This window comes from Microcaecilia unicolor, chromosome 2 (assembly GCF_901765095.1).
Source record: "Microcaecilia unicolor chromosome 2, aMicUni1.1, whole genome shotgun sequence".
Classification (NCBI taxonomy): domain Eukaryota; kingdom Metazoa; phylum Chordata; class Amphibia; order Gymnophiona; family Siphonopidae; genus Microcaecilia; species Microcaecilia unicolor.
Window position 1 is genome coordinate 420,936,193 of NC_044032.1, and position 25,459 is coordinate 420,961,651.

Consider the following 25,459-nt stretch of genomic DNA (forward strand, 5'->3'; position numbering starts at 1 on the left):
ATCAGCCCTCAAGGAATGATCCGAGGGGGAAGCCCGCTGCACCATAGTCAGGCACGCCCTGGCCACATAGGAGCCGCAAACTGAGGCCTGGAAACTTAAAGCAGCCGCCTCAAAGGACGACCTTAAGGCCGCCTCCAATCTTCTGTCTTGGGCGTCCTTTAGGGCCGTGCCACCTTCCACCGGCAACGCCGTTTTCTTAGCCACCGCAGTGATTAAAGAATCCACGGTAGGCCACAGATAGGCCTCACGTTCACTCACAGCCAAAGGATAGAGGCGGGACATAGCCCTAGCCACTTTAAGGCTCGCTTCTGGGACATCCCATTGAGCCGAAATTAAGGTGTGCATGACATCATGCACGTGGAAGGTTCTAGGCGGGCGCTTCGTCCCCAGCATAATGGAAGAGCCAACAGGGGCTGAGGGAGAGACGTCCTCCGGAGAGGAAATCTTCAAAGTGTCCATGGCCTGTAACAACAGGTTGGGCAAATCCTCTGGGCTAAAAAGCCGCGCTGCAGAGGGGTCATCCGCTCCATCCGAGCGGGGATCCGTCTCCTCCAAGGAATCCGCAAAGGACCGTTGGGAGACCTCAGACACGCTGCCCTCATCTACATCGGAGGAGACAAATTCCTCCAAGGCCTGGGAATCAACCCGAGGGCGTTTACCTCTGGGAACCTCAACCTCTTTACCAGACGAGGGAGCAGGGGCAGCGTTGTGCCTGAGGAAGGCCTGATGCAGCAGCAAAACAAACTCGGGGGAGAAACCCCCCAGACTGTGCACTTCCGCAGCCTGGGCAACAGCCCTAGACGCACCCTCAACCGGCGCTCGCAATAGCGGGGGAGAGACATGCTGCGCATCCAAAATGGCGTCCGGCGCGAAACTCCGCGAGGGAGCCGCGCGGGAAGAACGGCTCTTAACTTTAGCCGCTTCTGTGCCGTCGCCCAAATTAAGGGCGTTCATGGCATTAATGTCTCCAACCTCAAGGGCGGCCCAAGAAGAAGCCGTCCGAGCCGCGTGGCCGGCCAAGATGGCGGAGGCGAGGAGCGGGGGATGGGCGTTTATGGCGGGAAAAACCGCCACTCCGGAGGAAGGACCGGGACATTCATCGGTCACGAAACTGTCACCCAACAAGGGCGAATCAGGCTTTAAGACCCCCGCATCCCCTCTAGAAGCGCTCAATCGACCCGGGGAGCGACCCTTTGCGCCCTCGCCCTCCGACGCCATATGCCACGAGGAGAAGAATCGGGGAACCCCCTGCCCGCTATAAAAAGGTAAAAATTACCTGCTGTCCGCTCCGAGTTGTAACGACCTGGTGTCCCAGTGAGTAGCTGCAATAGACGCTTAAATAAACGTCGAAATAAACGCCTTTAAGGACGTTCAAAATTTTTTTTTTTTTTTTTTTTAACGGAGCCAGCGGGAGGGGGGAGAAAAGGAGGGACCTGGCACCACCAGGTTTGCACTTGCTCAAAAGAGCCCTCAACCCCAGGCACTCAACAAAACCTAAAAATTAGGCTTGGAGGCCTAGCCAGAGCTGCTGCTGTGTGTAACCACCACCTGCTGAGATAGAGAACATACTGGGGAGTTTCCGGCAGCACATGACCACATATAGGGAGGCAAAAGTTTGCTCTCTATCTCCACCTGCTGGTAGATGGACACAACCCACCAGTCTATGGATTGATCAGCTTGATGATATGGAAGAGCACAATTTTATAAAGGACTTGAGATGGCAGAGAAACATTTTATGCAATCTAGTATGTGTTTATAAAAATTGCCCAGGGGTATATGTGAATAACATATCACAAACTTTTATGCGATATACAGATAGGCATTCCCAGGATTGGATTGGGTTATTGTATAAAAAGCATAGGCAGATATGTTGCCTTCATAAACAGATGCAACGTAGGCTCCTATGCTGCTCATTTTCAAAGCAGATAAACATTTTTAAAATGCTAAAAAACAAAAGGTCCATCTGATTAAAAACGTCCAAATCCTGATTTTGGAAATTCAGAATTTGGACATTTCACAGTGCAGTTTGTCCAAATAGCAAGGGAGTGTGTTGTGGGCATGTTTGGGGCAGGACTAGGAAAGGCCCAAAAGTAGGATGTCCAATAGGGATTTTCAAATGGGAAGAAATGTCCATGTCTAAAAATAAGGACATTTTTATCTAGACCTGTTTTGGTCACATCCAAGTTACACAACATTGCTCTAAATGAGCACTGGAGGGATTAAGGCATGGCCTCTCCTTAATCCCCCCAGTGGTTGCTGTCCCCCTTCCCTCTCCCCTGAAAGTGAAACTGGAAAGGAAAACCAGGCTCTCAGCAGCAGGTATTACAGCCATTCTGAACAAAGCAGTAGCCTAGTGGTTAGTGCAGTGGGCTGTGAACCAAGTGACCCAGGTTCAAGACCCACTTTGACTCTTTTGTGTTAAATAATTTCCAGAAACAGAAAATACCTAATGTACCTAAATATGACACCTGATGGCCTGAAGGCTATTGAAGTAGTATATTTTCCAGGTGTTAGCGGGATCACATTTACAAAAAAAAACCAAAACAACAGAAAATGGAAGAAGGAACCAACTGAAAATAATAAGAAACAGCATAAGGAATGCCAAGTCAAATGCAAAGCGCTAATAAGGAAGGCAGAGAGAGACTTTGAAAAAGTTGGAGGCAAAAACACATAATAAAATTTTTTTAGGTATATTAAAAGCAGGAAGCCAGCAAAAGAATCAGTTGGACCGCTAGATGACCGAGGGGTAAAAGGGGCGATCAGGGAAGACAAAGCCATAGCGGAGAGCTTAAATGAATTCTTTGCTTCGGTCTTCACTGAGGAAGATTTGGGAGAGATACCGCTGCCAGAAATGGTATTTGAAACTGACGAGTGGGAGAAACTGAATGAAATTTCTATAGACCTAGAAGATGTAATGGGGCAATTTGACAAACTGAAGAGTAGCAAATCTCCTGAACCTGATGGTATTCATCCCAGAGTACTGATAGAACTGAAAAATTAACTTGCGGAACTATTGTTAGTATTATGTAATTTATCCTTAAAATCGAGCGTGGTACCGGAAGATTGGAGGGTGGCCAATGTAACGCTGATTTTTAATAAAGGTTCCAGGGGAGATCAGGGAAATTATAGACCGGTGAGTCTTAGGTTGATGCTGGGTAAAATGGTAGAGACTATTATAAAGAACAAAATTACAGAGCATATTCAAAAGCATGGATTAGGGAAATCTTTCTCACCAATCTATTACATTTCTTTGAAGGGGTGAACAAACATTTGGATAAAGGTGACCAGTTGATATTGTGTATCTGGATTTTCAGAAGGCATTTGACAAAGTACCTCATGAAAGACTCCAGAGGAAATTGGAGAGTCATGGGATAGAAGGTAGTGTCCTATTGTGGATTAAAAACTGGTTAAAAGATAGAAAACAGAAAGTAGGGTTAACTGGTCAGTATTCTCAATGGAGAAGGGTAGCTAGTGGGGTTCCTCAGGGGTCTGTGCTGGGACCGCTGCTTTTTAACATATTTAAAAATGACCTAGAGATAGGGGGTAACTAGTGAGGTAATTAAATTTGCTGACAATACAAAGTTATTCAAAGTAGTTAAATCGCGGGAGGATTGTGAAAAATTACAAGAGGACCTTATGAGACTGGGCGTCTAAATGGCAGATGATGTTTAATGTGAGCTAGTGCAAAGTGATACATGTGGGAAAGAGGAACCCGAATTATAGCTATGTCATGCAAGGTTCCACGTTAGGAGTCATGGACCAAGAAAGGGATCTAAGTGTCGTCGTTGATGATACGTTGAAACCTTCTGCTCAGTGTGCTGCGGCGGCTAAGAAAGCAAATAGAATGTTAGGTATTATTAGGAAAGGAATGGAAAACAAAAATGAGGATGTTATAATGCCTTTGTATCGCTCCATGGTGCGACCGCACCTCCAATATTGTGTTCAATTCTGGTCGCCGCATCTCAATAAGGATATAGTGGAATTAGAAAATGGTGCAGAGAAGTGCAACGAAAATGATAAAGGAGATGCAACGACTTCCCTATGAGGAAGGCTAAAGCAGCTGGGGCTCTTCAGTTTGGAGAAAAGACGGCTGAGGGGGGATATGATAGAGGTCTATAAAATAATGAGTGGAGTGGAACAGGTAGACGTGAAGCATCTGTTTACGCTTTCCAAAAATACTAGGACTAGGGGGCATGCGATGAAGCTACAAAGTAGTAATTTATAACGAATCGAAGAAAATGTTTCTTTACTCAACGTGTAATTCAACTCTGGAATTCGTTGCCAGAAAATGTGGTAAAGGTGGTTAGCTTAGCAGAGGTTAAAAAAGGTTTGGATGGCTTCCTAAAGGAAAAGTCCATAGACCATTATTAAATTGGACTTGGGGAAAATATTTCTGGGTTAAGCAGCATAAAATGTTTTGTACATTTTTGGGGATCTTGCCAGGTATTTGTGACCTGGATTGGCCACTGTTGGAAACAGTATGCTGGGCTTGATGGACCTTTGGCCTGTGTATGACAATATGCACTAACCACTAGACTATTCCTTGGGAAATAATGTTAACATTAGTGTGGTTTTAGGCTAGTTTGTACATGCAATCTTTTAAAGATATAAGATATGATGTTAAGAATTTTTTGACCATGAGAGATTTAAGGCAAGAAATGCTAATTTTAAGTGTTGACCATATTGATTTTAGTAAACCTGTAAGACGACATCTATTGTTATACGTTGCCTTACAGGAGGTAATTCTGTAAGATGTTTGTGCACCTAAAATAGTGCTTTATACACAGATGCTGTTTATAAAACTGCCCAGGATATATGCAATGGCATTCCCAGGGGCAAGGTTTTGACTTAAATATTTTTGTAAAATACATACGTATATAAAATAAACTGAGAATTTTGTGCGTGCCTCAGAACAAGTGTAAAATGTGTGCATGTACTTCCTGTGGGGGTGATTTTAGGAAGGTCACATGTGTGTCACTTACTGGCATACCTGCCACATATTTTAGGCAGCCTGTTATAAATGACCCCTATAACAGTCAACTGTAGGAGTATTTTCCCTGTTTCTCACCTTTGCTAAGCCTGAGGCTTGGTTAGGCCTGAACCATCTTTTCTGAACCAATATGGATTCTGCTGCCTGTGGCCTGATATAAAATGGAATAGCTTTTCTCCAAAGAAAACTACCTCTTAGCACAGCTGTGCTAGTGACTTCAGTCAAGGACATGATGTTTACTTTGCATTAGCCTTCCAGTTTATCTCCTGGGAAAGTGCAGAGGAGCAACCTTCAGAGAGAGAGTCTCTGATACCATCTGTTGAGGGGAGTTTGGTACTGCCAGCCTACTACTGATAAGATGTTCTTGCTGGAAGCCCACAAGGCCCCTCACTGTCATATTGGACAGATGGACAGACGTTTCATGATTGGTCCATGATTGTCACCTGGACCTGGAGGGCATCTCTTTCTGGGAGGAGAGAGACTTAATTGCCGGAACACCTGCAAACTGGAATTCACTGTGCTAATTGCAGCACAAGGTCAAGTTCAGAAGCAGCTCTGTGGCTTTCTATGAACTGAGTAACCAGTAGTATTTCTGAACAAAACCTTGGACTAAAACTTGACCTAGAAGTGGCTCACAGGAGGGAATTCTGTTACAGCCTGAATAGGAGGAGCCGATTCATCACCCCATCTGGACTCTGAAGCTACAGACCACAAGGATGAGAGAAATAGGAATTTCCTCATGCTCAGGGTTAGCTTTGGTTTTTGACTGGTTGTCTCAGGACCTGTGGTCATTAGCCTAACTTTGCTGCTAAGTTGGTAATCTCTTCTCAGGATATATTATAGTTGTGTAATTACATATTTACATATATATTCATATATCTATTGGTGTAATAATCAGTATCTTATTTTTGTATATTCCTTTGCTGTATTATTATTTTTATATATAATATGTTTCCACTTTGGCACTGTTCCTTTCATTGGTGGATAGCCTTGTACGGATCTAAGGCCACATTTAGGTACTGGTCATATCCTTAGCCAGGGTTGTTTATAAATGCTTTCTTCCATGAACGGTGCAATATATTTACTCCATTTCCAGATATACCCTCGGCAGCCAACTGCAATTCTCCTCCAGAAGTTTCTACCGTGAACACCGAAGAGAAGTATTTGTTTAGCACGTTCGCTTTATCCTCATCACTCCACATACCTGTTCTCAGCATCTTTCAGCCTTCCAGTTCCATTCCTAGCTTTTCTCCTTTACCCAATATATCTGAAAAAGGTCGTCACCTCTCTTTACATCTTTAGCCTTTTTTTTTCTTCCATCTGCGCTTTTGCTAGCTGTATTCCTCTCTTTGCCTCTTTGAGTTTATTTTGGTAATCTTTTCCGTCATTGGGAAGTATCGAAATGTGAGTATAGGTATCCTTAAAGTCCAGAAAGCACAGACAATCTTGTTCCCGAATCATGGGGAGAAGAGTGCCCAGGGAAATCCTCTTCAACTTTTCTTTGAAAAGGAAATTTGTTCAGGGTCCTTAAATCTAGGATGGGATAAAATCCTCCCGTTTTCTTGGGCACAAGAAAGTATCTGGAGTAGAATCTCTTCCCCTGGTTTATGTTTATTAAAATTTGATGAATTGCTTTTTTTTTAGCACATAAGTCAAAGCAATTTACAATAAAAAAAATGTATAATAGGAAAGGAACGCCAAAAACATTTAAGAAAAGAGTACAATCAAACCAGAAACCAATCATACAAACTATATATATATCAAACTGTACCAGATACCTGCTACCTCCAGTGACTTACTGAGAAAACAGGCAAGTCTTAAAGGTTTTTAAAGAAAGGTTCAGAGCTAATGTCCAGAGGGAGGTGTTCCAAAGAAAAGAAGCCATAAAATAAAAAGCACTTTTCCGTGTCACTTCCCAATAAGCTTTTCTTAGACTTGGCAAGACGAGCTTATGATCGTTCATAGAGTGTAGGCAACGAGCAGAAATGGTCAACTTTGCCAGATAATCCGGAAGTCCCGTGTGAATAGCTTTATGGGTCAAAGTAAGAAGGTAACACGGGCTTGATTGCACTGGTCTGTAGAAAGGCGGAGATTTCCTCTACAAGTACCTGCTTGTGCTGAGAGCTACTAGATGGAGATTACAAGAGACCACCTTTTATGGAAAAAAAACATAGCCTCCCCCTCTTGTACTGAGGCTATGCTTTCCTGGGGCTAGTCAAAAGCTCATCCCCTACTTTGACTGGGGAGCCTGCCACAGCTTCTGTGGTCAGGCAGACGAGGCAGAGAATGCTAAGCCTGGGGGTTCTGAGCGAGAATGAGGTGGAAACCTATGTATTTGAGTGTAGTAGGGTCACTGTCTAGGTCCGCTCGTAAACCTCCCAGAAGAGGCTACTGAGATGGTATCAGTATGTTTCTCAATGAGGTCAGCAACCTCCTCCACCTTGTCCCGGTCTCCTCGGCAAGGTACGTCCGCCAACCTCTCCTGAACTGCTGGTTCCAGATCAGAGACATACAGCCATGAGAGTCTGTGCATCCTTACACCCATGACAGCCTGGACGCAATAGCAAATGAATCTTAAGCACACCTGGTCAGATATTTCCTACACTCCAGCTGCTTTACAGCCAACTGGTAAAGCTCTGAGGCCTGCTCCTGAGGGAGAGAATCCACAAGACTTAGTTTATTGTTTACCAAAGGTTTTAAGTAAAGGCTCATATAGAACTGGTAGGACTAGATGTGGGCAATGAGCATCGAGGCCTGAAAAGTCTTCCTCCCAAATGAGTCTAGTGTCCGATCCCCTATACCTGGGGGAGCAGAGGCATGAGTCCTGGAACTTCTAGCTCATTTGAGAGTGGATTTAACAACCAAAGAGTGTCCTGCACTGGGAGGAGAGATTCCCAGTTCTTCGTCAGTGCATCTTTAAGGATAGGATGCAATAGTACTGTGATTCCTTAGGAGGCAAATCATAGTCTAGAACATCACATATGTTAAGTCTCTGCCCTGGGCTCCTCCTCTGCCTCCAACTTAAATGGGATGGCCGAAGCTATCTCCTTGACAAAACTGGTGAAAGAAACCCTAAGGTGGAGATTTATGTCTCTCTTGTGGTGGGGAGGGATCAGGATTCCATAAGTCTCATCCTCACAGAACTAACAAGGGCCTTCTTCTGAGTCCCATGAGCGGTTCCAATCAGACTCCTCTTCACACTCAGATCGACTGAGCGAGTCTGCACCTGCCATGGCTCAGTAGAGCCAAATCCGTGCTCCAAAGAGTGCCAGGGTGCAGTCCTAATCTCAGACTCCATGAAAGCTTCCTCCCCTGACACCGAGAGCAGTGCTGCATGGGTCAGTGTCAACATCGATACCCTTCAAGGCACTGATGTCAAGGATCTCTCCAAAGGCATAGATGGATCTTCAGGAAGAATGTGGGACTAATCAGCAGTTAGTGCAAGTGTCCTCGATGCCTGAGCAGATTGCAACAGCAGTATCTGCACCAGCTCCTCCTTCAGTATGGCTTAGTACTGCTCATCGAAGGAAGGCATCGTTAAAAGCAAGGCGGCTGGGATAGAGGCAGACTGAAAAGGTATCAGTGCCAAACCGGAACCTGGCTGCTCGGAGACTTGCACAATGGCACCTCTATCAAAGAGGGGGAGCGCTCCTCTCGATGTCTGCGCTTCTTGGGTACCAGCAATGCCGATTTCCTGAATCTCCCGGCACCCTGCATCGAAGAGGACTGATGCTTATGCTTCTTGGGTTTTCCCTGACGCTCAGCATTATGGTCCTTCCATGCTGACGAAGATGACATCGAACCTGTTCATGCCGTCGGTGTTGGGTCTGATGCTGACCAGTCCCAGAGCCTAATTTCAGCACCCAATGTCGAGAGAGGTGGAAATCTCCTTGATGCCTGTGCATTCCCAGTGGTTGTTGAAGTCTTAGCAGACAGATGGTTCCAGTGCAGATGTCAATGGCTTGGCCTTTGAGGAGTCAAAAAGTCTCTCCTGTTGGCTCTGACACACCCCGTGTCCTTAGCTGCATTTTTAAACAGAGAGAAAAAGTGTTACGGTCATACACCTGATGCACTGGGAGTGCAGGTCCATTATCTAAATCACCCAATTACATTGGGCACACTGATTGAAGCCACGGGGGTCTCCTTGGACATCAAGCCAAGAAAAAGAAAGAAAACCTGAAGGGCTGAAAACACTAATAGGGAAAATAAACGTGAAATTTAAAGACAAAAATGATGGAATGAGGGAAAAATACCCACATAGGAAGGCACTTAAAAAGCAGAGAAAAAAGGGCAGAGGAGAGACCGCGGAGACACATCCCCCCTGCTCCACGGAAAAAGAAGACTGAGGGACCCACACTTGTATGTCGGGTGGAAAGGCACCAGCATATGCATGATAGGGACACTGCTAAAAACTTCTACAATCTTCTTACTAATCAGCATCCGTGCCGGGCTCCATCGGATGATGTTACCAATTGTGAGAATGCAACTGGCCTGTTGTCCTCAAAGAATTGGCACATCAGCCACACTTCATCTCCCATCAGTGTGTACACTGCTACAGATACTGAACATAGTCTGAAATATCTCTTCATGGTCCACATTATATGGTTGTAATGCTTTGAAAAGGAAGACCAGTCCTCTATTTTAGAGCGATCCAGTGGCAAAAAAAATGTATGGAGCTAAGTAGCTGCACCAAGCCTAGTGCAGCACAATCAGTCAATAAGACTCAATATCGTTTGGAATTTCTTTGCAGAGAATGATGTGCCTGGGAACCGAGAACACATCTGTCTCTGGAAACCCCCACAGTGTTGTCATCATTCAAAATATATGCTGCTCCCATCATGGCTTCCACCAAAGCAACCCAGTCATCTCTCCACCTCCTGTCTCTGTCATCCCTTTCTTTTATCTTCTGCCACAGGTGGTATGCAAGCAACAGAGACCTGAAGCACATAAATCATGCTGGCAAAATGGCTGGATCCTACCATGCTGGCACAGCAACAGATTAAAATGTCCAACAGAAACGTGAGTTTATTTATTGGGATTTATCAACTGCCTTTATGAAGACAGTCAGCCAAGGTGGTGTACAGTATGTACACTTTCAAACTTACAATTCTGTTAACAGCATAACAATAGTAAAATGTACAAGTATAAACATAAATACAATGAAAGAAGAAACTTGGAAACAGCAAACTGAAACCTAATAATAAGACTACCATGAAACAGGATCAAAAATATAAACATTTAACAGCACTGTTAACTTTTACGCCACCTTGATTCAGGAGTTAAATATCCAGCATTATAAAATGAGCTTTAAGTACTCTGGATTTTACATGCTTTCTTGCATCAGGAAAAAACAGGCAATCCTGTCATTAACATGGGATTTGTATGGAAATGTCCTTATCTTCCAACACATTGTTATATTTTAGCTTTCTTGATTTCTTTGGGTGCTAACTTTACTCCCAATTTTAACAAGGATTTTATCAACTGCATGCCAAAACGTGGAGTAAAAATGCGCATGAATTTCAGTGTATTTTTATTACATTGACTAGGAAATTATTCAAGCAACATGGAAGTCTTTGGGAAGATTCAAGAGACTTGGGCTACCTGCACTTGAATTTACTCTCCATCACAAATTTAAACACATTTATACTCTCCCAAATGCACATGACACTTCATAAGGGTTTAAGCAAGAATGCATTTGTGACTTCGATGTATTGTATGGTACAGCATTGAAATATATTACCCTAATGTCCTAACACTATTTCTTACAGTTGGAGAGATTTTTGCCACCCAGGAAATACAAAACTGAACTCCTCATTATGTCAGCTTTCAGGGACCTTCTTGTTTGAAGAGGTTTCCCGAAGGTGAAAAGGAAAGAAAGATGGAGTACACAAATAGTTTCAGGTGGAAACCTTGTAGTAAAACAATGGAAGTAACTTAGAGACAGGAGTTGCAGTTACAATACAGTTTAATTTAGAAAAGCCACTGAAAATATACTTCAGGATGAACAAAGATGCTCTGAGCATGGTGTCAAACAACTCATTTCAGTCAGTTATTTTCAGTAACTATTTAAGTGAACATAACCAGATAGATTTTGTGCAGCTTTTGGTTAGTGCCCGATTTCCAGTATGTACCAGCCAAGCCCAAAGTTAGCTAGAGTAATGTTTTTGAATACTGAATTCCATAGCTTTCATGCTAAGAATGCTTATTATACAGACTTCTAGAGGCACTGCACACCATTCGTTCCATCTCACTTCTCTTTTCAATCTGGCTAATAATAAGAAAGCTTGCTATTCATGCTCCCATCCATGTATCATTTACAAAATAGAGGGCAACTTTCAGCCAAATCAATTTACTCAGGTAAATGGCTTTGAAACTTAACCCTACAAAGAAGGCAAAGTCTTAGTCAAATACTTTCCTAAGTACCTGGTAAAAAAAAACTAATTATGACTCGCACGCCAGATCTAGCTGCCGATCACATACCATGACATCAACGTTTCCAATGCACTCAAAGGAATAGGCTACGCCTTCACCGCCAGTCATTTCAAGCAACACCTCCTGAATAGGCTTGTCATAGTCCCGAGGGTTAATGCATTCGGTGGCCCCGAACTGTTTTGCCTTCTCAAACTTGCCCTGGTTGATGTCCACAGCAATGATTCGACTAGCCCCAGCTGCTTTACAGCCTATGACGGCCGACAGACCGACTCCTCCCAAACCAAACACGGCACAAGTAGAATCAGGTTGTACCTGTGAGGTTAGGAATTAAAAAAAAGAAACGGCATCAGAATCTGCAATAGATGTGTGGCATTTTCTGCACCAGTTAGAGGGCTTGATTAAAACTGTGCTACTGTATGCCTCTATCACTACACATGGATACAAATTTATAGTTACAACTATAAAGTGAATGTTTAGATTAAAGGGCTGTTCAAAAAATGACCGTGACGCTTCACAGGATTACCAGCTCCTGACTGTGTTTTACACGGACAGCCTGCTAGATTTTTACTGACGTCTTAGCTTTGAGTTATGAATGCATACTTCACCATCACTGTTTTGCGTACACCTGGACTTACTAGCAGGGCTGTGGAGTCGGAATCATGGAGTCAGAAACAATTTTGGGTGGAGTTGGAGTCAGTAAAAATGTACCGACTCCAACACAATCTTCAAAATTTATCATTTTATACTTACACATTTTTTGTCCTGTTAAAATCTAATATCAATCCACTTTTTTCGGGGTCATTAGCCAATAGGAGTTCACCAACCCCATGTGACACATTCTGACTGGTTGGTGGCTGGTATTTAAGAGCATCACCTACCTAAGTCAGTCATTAGCTTCTTCAGCTTGTAACTGAAAGGAAGGGGACATATTTGGAATTTTGTTTCACAATTTTTTAAAAATATAAATTCATAATGTCAAAGAAGCTTCCAATGAAGTCAGCTGTATTTGAACATTTCATCATAACTCAAGATGGAAAATATTTTGTGCATCAGTATATAACACAGGACCCAGATTCTCTGATGCCAAGATCAGCACATGTTCAGACAGTGATAAAAATGCTCCTACAAGAGCTTCCGATCTCAAAAGACATTTACAGTGCTTTCATCCAGACTTATTCAAAGCTGTGACAGAGAAAGATGACAGCAAAAGCAAGGAACCCATGCCCAGTACTTACAGCCAGGCAAAGGACCAGAAAACCTCACAGACATCACATATGCTATGTTGTATACACTCTGCAGCTGGCAATAAGAGACAGTCTGCATGAAGGACATGCTGCTGCTCTGATTGACAAGGTGTGGAATGTTGTTATTGCTACCAAGGAAAAGGGAAGTAGTGTAGCCAGCAAAGCTCTTCCAGAAAAACCACAGAAGATGAAATACAACACTTTATTCCTTAAAGGATCCGACACGGCACTGTGTTTTGGCTAATGTGCCTGCCTCAGGGGTCTGTTGGAATTCAACCTATGGAGGTAATAAAGCACGTTGTCTTTAAAAAGACACCGTGCTGTGTTTGCACATTGCTGCTGGTTTTCCGTTTTTTCCCCCCACAAAGCGTACTGTGTCTTTTTAAAGACAGCGTGCTTTTTTACCTCCATAGGTTGAATTTTATTGTGACCTTTCCAACAGACCCTTGAGGCAGGCACTTTAGCCGAAACATGGTGCCATGTCAGGTCCTTTAAGGAATAAAGTGTCGTATTTCATCCAGTCATCCTTCTGTGGTTTTTCCGGAACAGCTTTGCTGGCTGCACTATTTCCCTTTTCCTTGATGTAGTTACTGCTGCCAGAGCATCTAATGTTGATTCCATTTTGAAGAGAAGTGCCGTAAAAGTGGCAATTATTGATCAAGCCATACGCTAGAGCAGTATCTACTTAGCATAAACTGGAAGATGAATTTGGTTTTGAAAGATATCTGGATCAGGAGGAGCATGCAAATCATCTCTCCACAGAAAAGAATTCCACTGAACCCACAGAGAACAAATTAAAAACATTTCAACTAAATTTCTCATACTAAACTCCTGGATTCTATACAGCGTGCCTAGAGATCCGCGCCAAAATTGGCACGTGTTCTATAACCATGCGTGTAACTTAACAAGCTTAACAAACTAATGAGCACTGATAATAGCACTTAAAAAGCAAGAATGAGCACTAATTGGCACTGATTAGAATTTAGGCACACAACTCTCTAAGTGTATTCTATAATTCACGCTTTCCAAAAATACTAGGACTAGGGGGCATGCGATGAAACTACAGTGTAGTAAATTTAAAACAAATCGGAGAAAATGTTTCTTCACCCAAAGCATAATTAAACTCTGGAATTCGTTGCCGGAGAACATGGTGAAGGCGGTTAGCTTAGCAGAGTTTAAAAAGGGATTAGACGGTTTCCTAAAGGACAAGTCCATAAACCCCTACTAAATGGACTTGGAAAAAATCCACAATTCCAGGAATAACATGTATAGAATGTTTGTACGTTTGGGAAGCTTGCCAGGTGCCCTTGGCCTGGATTGGCCGCTGTCGTGGACAGGATGCTGGGCTCGATGGACCCTTGGTCTTTTCCCAGTGTGGCATTACTTATGTACTTATGATGTGCGCCAAACTTCTAACACGCACAGGCTAAAAGAGGCGTAGTCATGGGCGTTTCATGGGCATTCCAAAATTTACGTGCCTAGTTATAGAATATGGCCCAGTGTGTCTAAATTTATGCACCGGGATTTACACCACGTTTTCATTGCTGTAAATGGATGCACGTAGATTTAGACACTGAAATATCAACTAAATGTATTTTATAATCGGCGCCTAAATCTAGACGCCAATTATAGAATACACTTAGTTGGCACTGATTTCAGAGCCGATATTTTAGGAGTCATATAATCTCCCCCTAAATGTCTTACTCTCATTTCTTCATAATTTCCTTTCTCCATGTGTGTTTGTCTGGTCATAGTCTACCTCCCTGCAGCTTCTCTCACCCGTTCTCACCTTTATATTTTTTCTTTCCACCATATACCCCCCAATACACAGATTTCCAGCCCCTTTTCTCAATCCCACCTATGTACTCTCCATATTTTCCAGCTTCTCTTTCCTCTGCAGCTTGTGCTCCCCTTCTGCTTGCTCTTCCTGCACTCTGCCAGCTCCCTTCCCCCATTTACAGCTTATGTTCTTTTTCTAAGTTTCTCAGAGGCTGTTTCTATTCATCTCAAACAGTTCCATTCCCAGCCCCTGTCCCCATCACCCAGCCTCTCTTCCCCTTACAGATCCTTTCTACCTCTTTTTGTCCTTCACAGCAGCATTTTTTTCCTACTGTTTTTGTCTTTTTCATCTTAACTGCTTAACATTTTACTTTTGGCAACACATGTAAAATTGTCATGCCAATAAAGCTGTCTCCCTCCTTTCTACAAAGTCTATCTGCAGTACTTCCGCTCCCGGTTTGCAGCACAGGCAGGAAATGTTTATATCCTAGTCCAGTGGTTCCCAAACTTTTTCAGTTCAGGGTACCCTTCGTGTCTGAGCAATTTTTCATGGCACTCCCCAACCTCTGCCCCCCTGCCCGGCCACATTGGTCTTGCCCCCTCCCCCAGCCACACAGGTCTCCATCTTTTTATCTGCACAAATATATCAGTGCTATAGGGTGTCCCTATAACAAGACCCTCCAAATAACACACTGATTACAATTTATAACAAATTACCATTCTACTTATGAAAAGTCATTCCATTATTATACTTCCTCTTTGTACATCTGTATGCTGCACAAACCCAACATGGTTAAAAACATAAGTGAGTTAAATAAAAAAATGCTACCAACAAAAAAGAATGACAATTTGGATACAGCAGCTCATAGTTTTGTGTATCTCTTTCCTGTCTTCTTTCCCCTCCATCCATGTCCAGCATTTCTGCCCTCCCCTCCATCCATCCATGTCCAGCAACTTTCCTCTGTCCCCTGCCCTCTCCTCCATTCGTCCATCCATGTCCAGCAGCAACTCTCCTCTCTCCCGCCCTCCCCTCCCCCAGCCATGTCCAGCAGCGACTCTCCTCCTCCAACCATCCATATCTAGCATTCTCCTCTCTCCCCTGCCCCCCTCCATCCATCCATGGCCAGCAACTCTCCTCTCTCCCCATGCCCTCTCCTCCATCCATCCATGTCCAGCAGCAACTCTCCTCTCACCTGTCCTCCCCCCTCCCATCCATGTCCAGCAGCAACTCTCCTCTCTCCCCTGTCCTCCCCTCCCCCATCCATGTCCAGCAACAACTCTCCTCTCTTCTCCATCCATCCATATCTAGCAATTCTCTGCTCTCACTTGCTCTCTCCTTCAGCTAGGGTTACCATTTTGTGTCCTCTGAAAAAGAGGACACATATCACGCCCCCTACCCCGCCCCCGCCACGCCTCATACCCCGCCCCCGCCACGCCCCCTTCGGGTCCTCGTTCCGCCCCTCTATTCCCCGCCCCCCGTCACATGGTTCCCCCCCCCTCACATACTCCCTCCCTCACTTACTATCTAGCCCTGGTGGTCTAGTAGGGTCTTCTCTTCGGGGCAGGAAAGAGCCCCCTCTTTCCTGCCCGGAGCGCTGCCTGTCCTTGCCTGCTGCATCCTCCTCGGTCTGGCTGGAGATTCAAAATGGCCACCGAGAGTTGAAGTGGCCTCGCGAGAGTTCAACTCTCGGTGGCCATTTTGAATCCCCAGCCAGACCGAGGAGGATGATAGACAGGGGAGGCAGCGCTCCAGGCAGGAAAGAGGGGGCTCTTTCCTGCCTCGAAGACGTCACTAGACCACCAGGGAACATGGTAAGGAAGGGGAGGGGACGGGAGTAGGGTTACCACGGCGCCGATCGCCCGCCCACACGCACGCGCCTGCCCGCACCCGCGCCCACGTTTGTCCAGAAATCCGGACAAACGTGGGTGCAGGCAAAATCCGCCGGACGCCCCGGACATGCCCTCAAAAAGAGGACATGTCCGGGGAAATCCGGACGAATGGTAACCCTACCTTCAGCCATCCATATCCAGCATTCTCCTCTTCCCCTATCCATCCATGTCCAGCAATTTTCCTCTCTTCCCTGCCCTCCCTTCCATGTCTAGCAATTTCTCCTCTCCCCTGCCCTCCCCTCCCATCCATGTCCATCGATTTCTCCTCTCTCCTGCCCTCCTCTCCCATCCATGTCCAACAATTCTCCTTTACCCCCAACCTCCCCTCCCATCCCCTTTCAGCCCCCGAGTTCCAGTTCAAACCCAAGCCCCACCTGCCTGCCCTCTTCTCCCGCAACATCCCCCTTTTATTCCTGCTGCCCAGTTTTTAAAAAAATCTTTTATTTTACCTCAGAATCAAAGTGGCGGCAGCAGCAAAAGAAACAGGCTCGCCTCGAGCCTTCCCTTCCCTCTCAGTGTCCCGCCCTCGCGGAAACAGGAAAGTACATCAGAGGAAGGCGGGACACTGAGAGGGAAGGGAAGGCTCGAGGCGAGCCTGTTTCTTTCGCTGCTGCCTAGTCTACAGAAGCTCCCTCCAACCCCATCAGACACAGCTAGCCAATAGACTACAGGGGGAGGCATGAGAAGTAGCTAGGATACAGACACTTTCCTTCCTGCCTTCCCCTGCAGCATGGAATTTTGTTTGACAATTTTTTTTAATATAAATTTATAATATCAAATAAGCTTTCCATGAAGTCAGCTGTATTTGACCATTTCACCATAACTCGATGGAAAATATTTTGTGTGAGTGTACGACGCTGGACCCAGATGAAGACAAATGCTGTAATGTCAAGATCAGCACATATTCAGACAGTGATAAAAATGCTCCTACAAGAGCATCCAATCTGAAAAGACATTTACAGCACCTTCATCCAGAAGTATTCAAAGCTGTGAGTGAGAACGATGACAGCAAAAATAAGGAACCAATGCCCAATACTTCCAGCCAGGCATAGGACCAGAAAACTTCAGACATCTGTTACAAGATATTTAGTCAGGGCAAGATGCACTAAAGACTCATTAAAGTCCTCTCCTTACCGATTCCCTTAGCAAATCGGTAAGGAACGGGCATGCATCAAGGAATAGGAATGCAAATGAGCTGCTCGTTGTAGCTCACTTGCATTCTCTATTCCGTCGTTAAACAGTCGGCCGGTCGAGCATGCACACAGCAGCCAAGCGTTATGCTGGCTGCTCTGCGCATGCCAAATACGCCTCCCTGTGCCGAAGACGCCGCGCTGCTCACACCCTCCGATGCGGCTCAACAGAGGACAGTACAGTTCAGGACGCCCATCCAAAAAAAACGTCCATTTTGGATGTCATTCCCCCCTGCAATAATAAAAACATCTTTTTTGGCAGTGCTTCACTCAGCTGAGAGACCTGGAAGTCTCTGAGCCAATCACAGCGCATTTAGCTCGGCTAAACGCGTTGTGATTGGTTCAGGTACTTCCAGGTCTCAGCTGAGTGAAGCACTGCCAAAAAAGACATTTTTATTATTAAGGGGGCCAAAATGGACGGTTTTTTTTGGATAGGCACCCATTTTGTCCGCCTTCCCCCCTTGCAATAATAAAAACGTCTTTTTTGGCAGTGCTTCACTCAGCTGAGAGACCTGGAAGTCCCTGAGCCAATCACAGCGCATTTAGCTTGGCTAAACGCATTGTGATTGACTCAGGGACTTCCAGGTCTCAGCTTAGTGAAGCACTGCCAAAAAAGACGTTTTTATTATTGCAGGGGGGGGGGGGAGGCAGCCAAAATGGGCGTGGTTTTTTGGATGGGCGTCATCGCAGGGGGTGAGTAGTGTGGCGTCTTCGGGGGGGGGGGGGGGGAAATAGAAGTTTTTATTATTGCACTGACGAGCTCTTGACTTTTTTTCCCCAATTTTTTGTTTTTTTACTTTTGTAGTAGTTTTTCAATCCCGCACAGCCCCAACGAGAGGTACAGACCTCTCGTTAGATTTTCCAGCGTTAAGGCAATCGGAAAAGGTTAGTGCATCTCATTACAACAGGGTTTCTACACAATTTGCTCATCTGCATTCCGTTTTCGTTAGCTGCTACCGTAGTCGGAAAAATGTCTTTAGTGCATGCCAGGGTTTACTACTTGCTCGTTAATGGCTCATTAAGTTTAGTGCATCTGGCCCTCAGTGACAAAGTTACTGTAACAATGATGGCAGATACATTCAAAAAATATATCATACAACATGTTGTAAAGGATAGTGTGCTTCTATCATTATTTTCACAACCAGCTTTTATGGGTGTGAATGGAGAAATGGCCTGCAAACTTGGTGTTTCTCTGGAAAGAGACAGTACTTAAAAAAATGGTGTGTGAAGAAGCCCTTAACCAAAAGGAAGAACTTAAAAAAAAATTCTCAAGGGGTGCTTTGCCTGCACACACTACAGAGTGAACTACTTTGCCATCAATGTCCAATTTGTTTGCAACAAAATTGAAATAGCTACCAAGACACTGGCAGTAAAAGACAAAGAAGCTCATCACACCAGCGAGTTTCTCCATTCTTAGTGGAAAAGGTTCTGCCACATTATGAACTTTAAAAAAGACCAAATTCTACATATCGTAACTGACAATGCTTCAAACATGCTAAGTACAATTAAACTAATGAATGCAGACAATAAAAGTGACCAAAAGCTACATAAGTATTGCCATACTGGGACAGACCAAAGGTCCATCAAGCCCAGCATCCTGTTTCCAACAGTGGCCAATCCAGATCACAAATACCTGGCAAGATCCAACAAAAGCTCAATACATTTTAAGCTGCTTATCCCAGAAATAAGCACTGGATTTTCCCCAAATCAATAATGGTCGATGGACTTTTCCTTTAGGAAGCCGCCCAGACCCTTTTTAAACCCCAGACTTCGCGCCTTCTATCTCGCTGCACCCTACGCCTGGAATAAACTTCCTGAGCCCCTACGTCTTGCCCCATCCTTGGCCACCTTTAAATCTAGACTGAAAACCCACCTCTTTAACATTGCTTTTGACTCGTAACCACTTGTAACCACTCGCCTCCACCTACCCTCCTCTCTTCCTTCCCGTTCACATTAATTGATTTGATTTGCTTACTTTATTTATTTTTTGTCTATTAGATTGTAAGCTCTTTGAGCAGGGACTGTCTTTCTTCTATGTTTGTACAGCGCTGCGTATGCCTTGTAGCGCTATAGAAATGCTAAATAGTAGTAGTAGTAGTAGTAGTACTAAGCTAACTGCCTTTACCATATTCTCTGGCAACGAATTCCAGAGTTTAATTACACATTGAGTGACAAAAGATTTTCTCAGATTCGTATTAAATTTACTACTTTGTAGCTTCATTGCATGCCCACTAGTCCTAGTATTTTTGGAAAGAGTAAACAAACAATTCACGTCTACCCGTTCCACTCCACTCATTATTTTATAGACCTCTATCATACCTCCCCTCAGCCATCTCTTCTCCAAGGTGAACAGCCCTAGGCGCTTCAGCCATTCCTCACAGGGAAGTGGTCCCATCCCCTTTATCACTTTCATCGGCCTTCTCTGTACCTTTTCTAATTCTACTATATCATTTTTCTTAAACATGGGGATGACAAATGGATGATGCGCCTGGTAACGTGTTACTTGTGGCAGGGCAGAAGACCTAGACTGCAGGCATCTAAACTTTATCTCCCGTGCATGCAGGGGGGACTGGGGCTATTGAATGTAAAGCTATTTTCGGTAGCAAGTAATGTGCGACATCTTACTGACTGGTTCAGAGGATCCTCTTATTTCTCCTGTACTGTGGCTGAGACTGGGTTGTTTGCCCGGCTTCACTTTAGCGATTGGCTACACGCGCCATCGAAGAGATTGCACACACCCGCGGCGTTTGCGCCATTGCTGATGTCGTTGAGGAGAGTGTGGCGCTGGATCTGTCATGTTTATGGCTTACATGCTGAGTCCTCTCCATTGCTGCCGTTACAGGGTAACGTGGATTTCTCGCCGGGTTCTTCCTTGGTCCATTTTGCAACTTGGGCGTCTAGGGGACTACAATATGTGCACCAGTTATATACAGAAGAGGGAACTTTGAAGTCATTGGAAGATTTGAAGGCAGAGTATAAGCTAGAGGGTGTGAATTATTTTTCTATGTTTCAGCTGAGACACTATATAAGATTTCTCCCCCTCTCCTCTTTGCAACCGCAGGTGTGGGAAAGATTGCTAACTATTTTGGCCTTGATGCACAGCTGGCAATTCCTCTCAAATATTATCATTCCACTTTGAGAGAACATTTGGGTGAAGTGGACTATGACCAGCTGGTGACTAGTTGGAAAGAAGAATTCCCAATTACTTTACACAGAGATAATTTGAAGACCAGTCTCTTGGGCATTCAAAAATTAACCAATAATGTGACGCTGCAAGAGCTACATTATAAACTTATGCTGCGGATGTATATATCCCCACACAGGGCTTATCGAGCGGCCATGAGGAAAGATGACATACGTGCAAAATGCGCTCAAACTTCAGCTGGGCTGGGACATATGTTTTGGTCATGTCCAAGGGTTCTTGAATTTTGGAAGCAGGTTTGCCAACATGTTTCCTTGATGTGGGGGATTCAGTGGCAACCAGGCCCGTCCCAACTGTTTGATATTTTTCGGGTGTTCCTGCATCTGTCTAGGGGCTTGAAACCATTTTTGAAACGGGCGGTCCTTATTGGCAAGAAATGTATTCTCAAGCATTGGATAACTGCTGAGTCTCCATCCCTACAGCAATGGCGATCCCATATGATTTTTCTTTGTGCATTAGAGCGTAGAGGAATAGGAGACCTGGCTTCCTCCAAGGGTGACCTTTTTTTGCCAGAGGTGGTTCCTGTTTTGGGAATCCCTGACTGCTGTGGCGTGTAGTAGAATCCTAAATTCTTAAAGAAGAGGAATTGAAATGTGGCGACAATGGTAGTAGGGGGGGAGGTGGGGGAGAAATAGAAATATGCTTACTCTACTTTGGGTAATGTTACTCAGAGATTGAGACAAGACATCATATGGGAAGACGTAAGAAGTGGTGCTTAAAGTGGTTTGATTGGGGGTGGGGGAGGGGTGAGGGGAGGGTGAGAGTAAGGGGTTTGGGGGTTAGGGAAGTCTAGGTGGGGAGGGGAGGGATATAGTAAAAGCCTTGATGATGTAATGTCTTACTACACTAATGTTAGACGGGATTGTGAAGTTTCTTTAATATCATACTCGGATTTGTTATTGCTTGTGTTTTGATAAGATACTGCCCACCCATCACCAGGGGGGTCATCAGAGTCAAGGCCTCACGGGATATAGATGGGGGGGGGGGGGGATAATAGTAAGGAAAGAGGGTAAACCACATGGTTGGGATAGCCTAATATTTACTAAGACTCTCTGATTATATTTTTATTTGGAGTTAGGGATAAATGTCAGTGGGATTATAGAAATATAATTGATTCATGTTGGGACTGGGGGGAAGGGGGGGATAGGGGAGAAAATGTTAAAAAAAAACCTTTTGATGCTGTTTTGTATTGCGTTAAGTTTATGCAGCAAGATTTGTTAGTGGAATTTGTACAGTGAAATGTATTAGTAAGATTTAATATGCCGAAGCATCAATAAAATCATTTTAAACATAATTAAAATTACATGGATGAAGCCTGAGATGTTTTGGCGGAAAGCCTGCTTCAGGGAACACTGGAGTACATGCACGATAAAGGCACGATGTCAAATCAGGCAGCATACGAAACCCACCAAAGTCTGCTGCTTGTCACATTCTATAAAACAGGTGAAGGATTTCATGTAAGAAAAGTAATGTTGCTTAAGTGTGACAGGTGTTTTCTGTAGAAAGCAGGATTGAACAGGCACACAAGTATGTGATGTCATTTGAGCATGTGCAGCCCTTCCCATGCACAGCAGTCTCCTCAGCTCTTCAGCTAGTTCTAAAGCTGTAGAAGGAAAATGCTTCTCAGGCAGGTGGGTATCAATCCTTCTGTCTATGGAAAACATCTCTTATAGGCGAGCAACACTGCTTTCCATCAGCAAATGACTGAGTGAAGTGCACAAGTGGGGGACTCTCAAGCTTTGGGCTGCTCAGTACTTTCAGATTTATACAGTGTTTACAGCAGCCCGCATTGTCATAGAGCAGTCCATTTGTTAACGTGGACAGACTGGCCCTCACAGCTTGACCAAAAGGCAGCGTGATGTGATGAGCAGTGTTCCCAACAGAAATGGGTGGAATCTTGCATCTTAACTAATTGCTTTGTGAACAAGGATTGTGGAGATGAGTTCCCCACTCTTGAATTGAGCCAGCTGTAATGAGGACTTCCACTGCCATGGCGCAAAGGGTACACCAACTGCTAAATTAGATTTGTGAGACCAACCCTGTATTACCTGGTACAGCAGGGGAGAGGGGCGGGAATACTGATGAACACGTTTAGGAGCATTAATTCCATTTCAAAATGAGATACCACTGAAGATGCCTCATAATTAAATGGGGAAGGGAACGACCTAATAAGACACTGTTTTGTGCTCCAGCATCAGGAAGTCTGCTCTTGCTATGACACCAAGTGGTGACTGAAAGGCAAAAGTATCATCGTAACCTGGATCCTATCTTCTGGAAGAAAGGCTTGGAATTCTAAAAACATCAAACTACCCATATAAATGAAGAGAAGAAGTTGGTTGAATGTAGGATGGATTTCTGAATGTTTGTAAGAAGGGGCAGAGACAGAAAAGGGATTGTTTCAATCAACACAGTTAAGGTCTGTGACTTAGAGTGCCATCCAAAGGTCCAAAGAAACCTTGAGCAAGGCACGTGTTGTATGGCCTGGGAACCTCTAAAGTAATAGAGCAAGGAAAAAACTCCACCCATCGCTCCTCTGCTTCTGGACCTCTTGGACCACTGTACAATGGGAGGTATTTGCCCCTAGGAGCATACAGAGCTAAAGGTTAGACTGAAATAACCCCCCCCCTCCCAGATAACTTGCGTGGTCTGATCAACCTCTACCGCAGAAAGGAAGGCTGAGTTGAAACCTATGAAAGAGGAGCTCTATAATTCTATTGTTTCAATGGGCTTATAAACATGACTATTCAGAACATACAATAACCTCTTCATCAAGACTCAGTCCCAACAGCTGAGGCAGAGAAGATGAAGGTCTGTGTGGAAGTTTCCAGTATAAAAAGGGCACAGCAGAAGAGTTAACATTTCAACAATAAAAAAAAACAAAAACATAATGTTCACTTAATTGTTTTGGGACTGGCGGTATATCAAACACTGCAAAATAAAGTAATAACTAAACAGACACAATGAGACAAAGAACTGTGTAAGTATATTACAGAAAACAAAACAACATGCATTGCTGACTACTGGAGGCACAAAATGACCTGGATATTCAATAGCAGGCCGAGTTTGGACACTGGTACTGATCATCAGGGTCATCAGTGGCCACCAAAGTTATGCAGGTACTGGCTGACATTCAGGCCGGTACCCAGATAAATTTAGGACAGCCTTTTTTCACTGCAGTGCTACCTGAACATTGCTGCAGCGGTCTGTCTGGATAATCAATGGCCTTATCCGAGTTTAAGTGCTGCTGAATATCTGGTTATAGCCCGGTCAGTGCATTTTAACCAAACAGGAGCCTCTTCAACATGGTTTAGTAGCACTGAATATTGGCCCCATAATAGAACTAAATTTGTTGACAGAATTTTGTCACACATCCATTTGGCAGCGCAGAAGAAAACTGATGATCTGAGGAGACTACTGGGCTTGGGAAGGGTCATACATGCTTATAACTTTCCACTACATCCTGAGCTCTCATAGAGCAGTTCCATCTTGGGGGGGAGACGTTATTCACTTGTGTGCCTGATTCAATCCTGCTTATCAATGGAAAATACCTTTTCACCTAACTCAAGGGTGATTCCTTACCTTAGCAGTGTTGACTACAGCCCCATAACCAGTGGAAAATCCACAGCCAAAAAGGCAGGCTTTATCTAGTGGCATAGCAGCATCAATTTTTGCAACAGCATCCTCTGGTACAACGGTGTATTCGGAGAAAGTGCTGTTCCACAGAAAGTGGTGCACCTGCAGCCCTTTGCAGGTAAACCTGCTGGTTTTATCAGGCATCAGATTCTGAGGTTCTTTCAAGCTGTTGAACAAAAACGTATCGGCCAGTTAGAAAAATGAAAAAGTTAGGCTTAGTAACATCCACTGCTCTAAGAAAAAGTTTGAATAATACAAACTAACTGGGTCTTGAAGCAACAGTTGGTCGCTGGATGCAGACAAGAACTACACGTTCCACATTGAGGAATACAAAGTGGAATGACCTTGTCCCCTAGGAAAAAAAAAATAAGATAGATAAATATTGTTGCACAAGCACCCGGTAAGATCCCAAAAGAGCAAAACAGATTTTATGCAGCTTATCCTAGAAAAAAAGCAGTGGATGTTCCCAAATCCATCTTAATAATGGCTTGTAGGGAGGAGGAGTCCAGAAAAAAAGCACAAAGGGCTCTCAAGAATAAAATAAGTGTGCTTTATTATGACCCGACACAGGCCGTGTGTTCTGGTGTAAACTAATGCCTGCTTCAGGGGTCAATTCAAACAAGCAACACTCAATACATAGGTTGTTGTTATGCAAAAAGTGTATCTCTGTGGCATCTGGTGGGTTCATTTCACTGGTGCTTTCTTTGTTCATCCCAGGGCTATTAGTATGTACAGGTGTTTGTCTTTGCTTAATCTGGGGCACTCAGCTCTGGCTAAAACAGAAGAAAGAACAATCCAAAGCCAGGATAAAAGATGGCAAAAGGCCATTAGTGGTTGCTTCCTTCCAGCCATACAGCAATGCTGGTGGTGGAGGGGAGAGACAGCACACTTATTCCATTCTTGAGAGCGGTTTGTGCTTTTTTCTGGACTGCTTGTGTTGTGTACTCTGACCCCCTCCGTTGTACGTTGTAGGGAGGAGTAGCCTAATGGTTACTGGGCGGACTGAGATCCTGCGGAACTGGGTTCGATTCCTACTGCAGCTCCTTGTGAGCCTGGGCAAGTCATTTAACCCTCCATTGTCCAAAGTACAAAAACTTAG

General features: G+C 44.3%; 1 protein-coding gene across 1 annotated transcript in view; it reads right to left on the reverse strand.

Moving 5' to 3' along the window:
• The window catches only part of LOC115461130 (alcohol dehydrogenase 1A-like), a 79,067-nt gene that overhangs the window by 17,747 nt on the left and 35,861 nt on the right, over positions 1–25,459 (reverse strand). Inside the window, exons 4-6 of the mRNA XM_030190726.1 lie at positions 24,625–24,712; positions 24,307–24,526; positions 11,471–11,734 (exon numbers count right to left, since the gene is read on the reverse strand). Of these exons, the coding sequence (XP_030046586.1) occupies positions 11,471–11,734; positions 24,307–24,526; positions 24,625–24,712 (572 nt within the window). The remainder of the gene's footprint in view (positions 1–11,470; positions 11,735–24,306; positions 24,527–24,624; positions 24,713–25,459) is intronic.